The sequence below is a fragment of the Cariama cristata genome, unplaced genomic scaffold (genome assembly GCF_000690535.1).
Source record: "Cariama cristata isolate BGI_N322 unplaced genomic scaffold, ASM69053v1 scaffold10869, whole genome shotgun sequence".
In the NCBI taxonomy this organism is placed as follows: Eukaryota; Metazoa; Chordata; class Aves; order Cariamiformes; family Cariamidae; genus Cariama; species Cariama cristata.
The window spans coordinates 57,272-64,669 of NW_009635265.1; the positions used below are offsets into that span (position 1 = coordinate 57,272).

Sequence of the window (7,398 nt, forward strand, 5' to 3'; positions counted from 1 at the left end):
CATTTCCATTTTCAAAAGGATGCTAATGTAGTGTCATCCCCTTTCCTTCCACTCTGTGTTTCAGGTGAGTTTCAAGTAACAGAGGAGCAACATTTTGTATTAAAAACAGATAAACAGGAAGGAGATGGGGCGGTTTCGTATACCTACTTCTCTTTTTCTTTGAACAAGTGCTACATGCTCCTACTCAGAAGCTCAGTCAACATTTTAAAATCCTTTTTGATGAAGATTTTGATATTAATTCAACGAATGACAAATTTCTTTAGTTCTTTAGGGACAGCCTGAGGGTCTGAAAGATTCCACGGCAGCTCTTCTGCTACTGACAGATTAGAAGGGACCACAACTCGCATGAGGTTCAAGTTCTTAAAGGCAGTTGTCCAAGAACTTCAGACACCCCACGCCAGGCCACTCCCATGGTGTTGGCAGAAAAAGTGTTGGAAATCTGTTCCATTCTGAACTTGTGAGGAGCCATCTAGTGTAGCACAGAATATTTGAAATGGTATATTTAAGATGCTGTATTTAAGCAACTAAATCCTAGTACCTGATGAATACAGGTACAAACTTACTATAGATTTCACAGGATCAGAAGAAGAGTCAAGGAAACTCAAGAGACTGTGCAACTTCCCTAAGGATTCAAAAAGTTGTCCATGCTGTTTTGGATAATACTTTATAGTATAGTGGGATTTTAGAAGAAGTTCAGCTGGGAAAATAGATTTGAGCTGGAATTGGTTTTGGAAGTTTATATTGCAGGAGCATACTTTTTGAAAGCAGTTTCCAAAAAACTTTAAGAATGCTGAAGAGTTTAAAAATTAAGAATCCTCTGCTTCTGGTGTGATTATTCCAGGAACTGGACTTTCACACAGAAAGTGGATGGCAGACTCATTATTATTGTGCAACCCAGTGCAGTTAGTTATGCTCTGGATAGCAAATAATTTTTCACGTTCCTCCAGGGATTTGTACAGAGTTTAGGCATAAATCTGTCAAAATCTGTATTGCTGCAAACACATACGCAGAAGTTGTGTCCTGCCTTAGCAAGCAAGTTCATCTGACAACCTAGTTAACACCTGTGGTTTTAGACATGGACAAAGTTAAGCAGTGTGGACAGATGGAAAAGATTTAGAAGACTTTGGCACATGCCAGATTTTTCATGTGTTTTAATTTTAGATAACTGAACTTCACCTAAAATTTGAATTTTATTTATCTCACTTGCTTGGAATGCATCACTCTGTTATCTGAGTTCCTAAGAATCAGCAAGACCTCATCAAAAACCTGTTATTGTCCTTTTTTTAATGAGAAAATAACAGAGAGTCTATCTCTTTGCCTGACACTGACTTTATGTTCTCTACATTCAGTTTGATCTCCAAACACGAATCAGAGCCACCAAAAGGATTGTAGCAGTTGCATTTTTCTGAAAGGCACATCCAGCTGAGCTTCTATCAATTGCCAAAAAATTCAATGCAGTGTAATGAAGTAGTTCATGCAGGCTGAACATATGTGATGTATATGGAAAATAACTTTGTTTTGTAATTATAGATTAAAACCTTTTAAGAGAGACTGAGAGGGTGGAGTTAGTCTAACACCTTGCCCTTTAATGTTCAGTGAAACAGCGACATGATAGAATGTAAAATTAGGCTTCTGATTTAAGCTTGCCACACTAGCACATTTTTAAAATGCAGCTTTATTACAGAATTATAGCTCAAGTATACTCTGTCCCAAGGCACCTTTTTTCTACAATTGTAATTTATTGTTTTATTTTATTTAAAATTAAAATACTTCGTATGAAACATTAATTTAATAAGGTGATATCTCAATAGTATTTTCCATTGAATTTATTATAAAAGGTGTTGACATTTGAGATAGCAATAAGAAGTAGCTGAGGGTGATTAAATTATACTATAATGCTATTTCCTCTAACTTTAACACACAGCATGTCAAAGAGTTAGAATGACAACAAAATATTGTTAGCCCTTTCTATTTTTACAGTATGCCTGTATTCACATTGTCCAGAAGATACTGATAATGTTTAAAGTCTTCAAAATCACTCATATCCCATTTTCAAAGGTGACTTAGAAACTGAGGTGCCTAAGAAGTCTTGCGTAACAAATCTATGGGTCTGAGACTGCTAAAATTCTGAAAAAGACAATTGAAAATACTGTGCTTCAATTCCTGTTACCTGAACATGCACTGCCTTGGCCCCTAAATCGTTTTCATCACGTGTGCACTTGTCTGTCTGTGTGTGAACTTTTGATCCAACAGCTGCCTATAAGAATTCCTTCTTTCTCGAGTGCTGAAATATGTGTCAGCATTTGGGAATTCAACAATATTTGGGAAGCCATTTACATCTGTCCAAAGTAAATGGACTATACTGCCTCTCAAGTGGAGTTTGCACAAGTGCAGAGCCTGTACAGATGTGAGGCACTGGAGGTTCACATCCCCAGAAGTAAAGGAATAGGTGGAGAGCCCGTGACGCCAGGGTATTTCCAGGGATCTCAGGCATGTAAGGTCCTGGTTCTGCAGTGCTCTTGTCTTTCCTGTGAAGGGTGGGAGGACTGATACTTGCAAGACCAAACACTTTCTCTATTTTTTCTTATGTTTCACACCTGCAGAATACTATTTTGGGAGGTGGCTTTTCTAGAATTTTTGCCTGCAGAGCCCATTTAGAAATTGCTGTTAGTGGCTGACTTTTTACCAGGTATGCATAATGGGCGGTAATCAGCACAGATATTCATGAGGGTATCATTTTCAGTGAAAGGAATTCTGCTCCTTCTTGTTTGCACTGTGGCTACAGTACAGACTGCAAGAAAAATAAAATCCCTGCAGCTGTTTTTATGAGGTCGCTTCTGTAAAGTGGATTGGTAACCTTGTCAAAAGACCCCATCAAGAGGAGCTTCCAGTTTTCCAAGCAGTCAATTATGAGGCTAAGCTGAGACTGTAATAATAAAGGGCTTTGTTAGAAAGCCTAAACATGCTTAAAGGACCATGAAATCCATACTTCCCATAGGAGGCGTTTGCCTCTGGATGACTGTATATGTCAGTGTGACTGAAGTTTTGGAAAAAGAGATGTACTTGCTGAAATATCCATGAATAATTCAGTTACTGGTGGTCAGGGAGTAGGATTTTTGATACCTATAAGTGTGTTTCCCTTCACACAAGCTCAAAGTAGCAAGCAACACAGTGTACACCTTCCCTAAAACAGAATCTTCGGAAAGAAATCCCAGTTCTCTTCCCTCTCCCTCTTTCTAGCACTCTCCCTGGGGCTATCCCTCTACCTTTCTCTTTCTTTTTCCCTTTTGAAAGGACTGTGGCTTACAGTACGTAAGCATTTAAGGGGAATTAATTTAGGATTAATAGAAGCAGAACAGAAAGCTGTGACTGTGCCGAACTCATTTTACTTTGAATTTTGAATTCCTCCTCTAAAACAGTTTGTAAAAGCAGGGTGTGAACTGAATTGTTCCCCCAGATAAACTTACTTGCAGTGAAGTCTATTGGTGTTACTTATACATGTCTGACAGCGGAGCTGGATTCCCTATCTTGAAAACAATCATGTTCAGATTAGCTAGATATCGCTTTGGATGTACATGTAGATAAAGATAAGGATGACTCTTTGTCAAGTGCCTTTTGCTCTGCTGAATGACATCTAACTTAAACAAAAGACTTGCTTTCTGGTTTTCAATGGAATTATATTCTTCATGCTAGAGACTTTGAAAAAAACACAACCCACAAATTATTCCAACATGAAATGCAAAACTTTAGAAGTAGTCTGGTTAATCTTATAAGTGATATAGATGCTTCATTTGGGGGGTTAAAAAAAAGATTTGTGGAAAAGCGAGAGGAACAGCAGGATTTGAATGGCCGGTTTCAAAGCAACTACCTGCAGAAGGTCATTGCTGATTGCTGCTGAATATCCTATCCTTCAAATATTCCTTGCCCAAGCTTTCCAATTTTCATTCCAGGTTGATTCTTTGAAGATACTACATCATGGCCCAGGGGATTATTTTAGCAGTATTATTCTCTATCAGTGTTATTTATTTTAATTATGAGGTTCTGGAACAAGAAAATTTGATTCAGTTCACTTATCGAGAGGCTATTTGTAATGTAGATGAGGTGGATGAATAAAAAAGGCAGAGAAGGCTGCAGCACTTCAAAAAGTCTGTTTTAATGGTACAGCTAGAAGGGTTCCTCAGAATACTTCTCTGTAGTTGCTGCTCCACTCCTTCTTTAGTGCCTGTGTTTTGAGCTGCTTGGTGTCATTACATGGAAACCTGTGAGCTGGTGGTGTGGTTTGGTCCTCTTCTCCTCTGGAGCTCTCATCTGCAGCTGTGGTTAAGTCCTTTCTGCTTAGTAGCATCCAACTAAAAGCTAACTACAATTAGCTCAGACTAGAAGAAGGTCTCAGTCCAGGTTTTTAGCATGAAACACTGAAATACCAGTGTCCAATTCCAGTGCTATTCCTTTAGATCCCCAGAATTGGCCCCATGTCTTCTCCCTTGCTTATAGAAGACTGCTTTCTAGTTTTCAGCTGCCCTGGCACTTGCACTAACTCTCTGTGCATCTTCTTTTTGCCCTTGCAGATATGGAGAAGCATTATTTATGAATTCGAAGCTTATCAGTGGGGTCACAGAATTCCTCAATACTGAAGAAGAACTAAGAGAGGTACTTTTTCAACTACTTTTGGCACATGAGGCTGTATTTGTTGTAAGCAAGGAGCAGGGCAGGAGCAATAAGGTGTTAGTTGTCCAGGAACTCTGGTTGCTCAGTTGAAGTCGCAGACCTGTGCTGCACCTGGGCAGCACAAGGATGAGGAGCAGATTGCAAAGGCACCTGAGTGCGTAGAGGTGGTATCAGGAGGTGGGTAGCGCGGGCACTTCTCTGTGCTTGGCTGGATATGTAGGTCTGTTTTTTAATCTTGACTATTGGCTGAGAAACTAAAGGTGAGATCTTTCCATCCACCTTAGTTTATGTTGCAGAGGGAAGCCCTAGAAAACCCCAGAGTTGAAAGTAGAAGCTGCCAGTACCTTCCCTCTTTTTCTTCTGCCTACAGTATTTCCATGTGAGAAAAGCTGTTAACCTGATATTCTGGCCAAATGACACCACAATCATTTGTTCTAAATGCTAAGTACTTATTTAGATTGCAAATATTTCTCATTTTAACTTAACATCTGCCCTGACTGAGGTAGTTGTGCGGTAGCGTTATGGTCTGCTTAGCAGCTGATCGACATTACCCCAAATAGATCAAATGATTCTTATTCAGCATGATCACCATTAATTGAACTCTGATTGCCCTATGATATTTTGTGTCCAACCATTTGTCTTCACTCAAGTCTAGTGGCCTTAGGAACTTAGGGAAGAGTGGCAGTTGGTTTCCTCAAAGCTACCCAGGTGGGAAGGACAGTGCTGGCCAGATTTCAGTATCTGCCCTGCACAAGGAAGCCTTCTGTACTCTTAGTTTGCACCTCCACGGTAGTATTGGCGGGCTGGCTGTTCGTACTTCCTGTAGAAGAAACTGGCCTTGTAAACATTTTGGTATATCAAGTACAGAGATCAGGTAAAGTCTGATTTTGATAGTTTCCAGGTCCCTTCCATACTTTTAACTGTGATGGGAATGAGACAGTTGCAGGATCAGCCTTTTCGATTTTGAGCCCATGTACAATGAGATGATGTTGGAAGTTAGATTTAAATTAACAAGGTGAATTTGGTGTCACCAGGAAACAAAAATTAGCTAGTTATGAATAAGTGTTGCTAAACCCACCTCATTTTATACAAGTCAACATACCCAGCAACCTACTGTGCAGATCAGCCTTGCAATTCTGACTTGAAAAGAACAGTAATTCAAAGCACACCAGTGCCATCAGCTATAATAATCCAGGAGATAGTGCTATAATTTGAGTATACACAAGAATAGAGCAGGGGCCTTTTCAGTCTGCTGAAAAAAGATCAAAGTTTTATCACAGGAGAAGGAATCTGTTTCAGGCATTCAAAGATCATCAAATGAATGTCCACTTGCTATTTTGCCACTCTCTTCACACTGTAACCATCCCTTTCTTTTCTGAACAACCGACTTGCATTATATCATCAAAAGGGTTCTGCAAATCAAAATGAAACAAATTTGTTGTGAAGCTTGATAAAACCAAAGGGCACCAGGGCTGCCTTCTGCTGATATTTGTATATAAACCTGAATTAGAGGCATTTCCAGTGCTCCTAGTTTGATTTCTTAGGTAGAAATAAAAGTTTAGAGCAGCGCAGCTGTCTACGCAGTGCAGCAGCTGGGCTGCAGGAGAGAAGGTAATGATATTAATGTGATCTGGTGCTGACATGTCAATATCTTCCAGTGCAACATGAAGCAATTGCATCACATTTGACAGACTGATGTCTTACTACTTTTCCTATTAAATCTTTCTACACGATACTACACTTACTTCAGCGGTGATCGTGGAGGTTTGTCCTAAATGCCTGACTTGTTTGTGTGCACTGAAAATATTTACTTCCTTTCGTTCCTGCACATTTAACTTGTTAACTTCTATTTCCAGCTAAAGAACTTTATAAAGAGTTATGAAGGGGGAGCTGCTGCTTCTTTCTCTCGTGCCATGGAAACAGTGGAAGCCAATGTGCGGTGGCAAAGGCTTTATAAGGAAGAACTATTCCAGTGGCTAAGAAAATCCTTGACACACTAATCTGTCTTTCCAGCGACCATTTAACATGAAACTCTGAAAGAGGAAGAGGAGACACTTTAGAAGAGTTCAACATTAAAATCATGAAGACAAGATCAGACTGCAGGGATAAGGTTTTTTTCCTTTTTTTTTTAATTGTGGGATTTTTTTTTACACTGGGCTCTTGTGAAATTGCCAAGAAGCTTTTCAGAAGAGAAGATCATAAATGCTTGTGAAATCCAGTCCTCAGTGTACACAACCAAACCTGCTATTAAGTGGTGCATGTAAATGTTGAAGAAAAACAAACGAAAAACCCTTCAAAGACTATTTTGTGCATGCTTGTACTGTCCCTGCCCGTATTCTAGCATGCTTATGTATAACAGCCACATTTTGTATGTGAGTTCCAGTTACATCAAAGATGGGCATTATACAAAGCACAAAGACTATCTACGACAATCAGTGTTGCAATGAACAAAAAGAAAGCAAGGAAAAGGAAATGCAGAAGGCTTCCAGACTGGGGCAGTGTGAGATGTAAAGTCAGCTTTTGTGCTAGCTACCAATTAGTCTACCACTCAGATTGTCTCTTAATGATTATGAAGATGCCAGCTCGGTTTTTGAGTTGCCAGTTGTATCTGCAGTCTCCATTCCATATTCCTATATTTAAATAAGCAGGGCGGGAGGGGAGAGAGAGAGAGAGGAGAAAGAGAAAGGGGCAAGGGGTGAGGGGGAGAGAGGGCAAGGAAGGGGCGGGGGG

The 7,398-nt window shown here is 39.7% G+C and overlaps 1 protein-coding gene across 1 annotated transcript in view; it reads left to right on the forward strand.

Annotated features, from left to right (window-relative positions):
• The window catches only part of LOC104167264 (thyrotropin-releasing hormone-degrading ectoenzyme-like), a 51,697-nt gene extending 44,612 nt beyond the window's left edge, over nt 1-7,085 (forward strand). The window contains exons 10-11 of the mRNA XM_009707470.1: nt 4,569-4,650; nt 6,525-7,085. Of these exons, the coding sequence (XP_009705772.1) occupies nt 4,569-4,650; nt 6,525-6,668 (226 nt within the window). The 3' untranslated portion in view covers nt 6,669-7,085. The remainder of the gene's footprint in view (nt 1-4,568; nt 4,651-6,524) is intronic.
• The last annotated feature ends 313 nt before the right edge of the window (nt 7,086-7,398 follow it).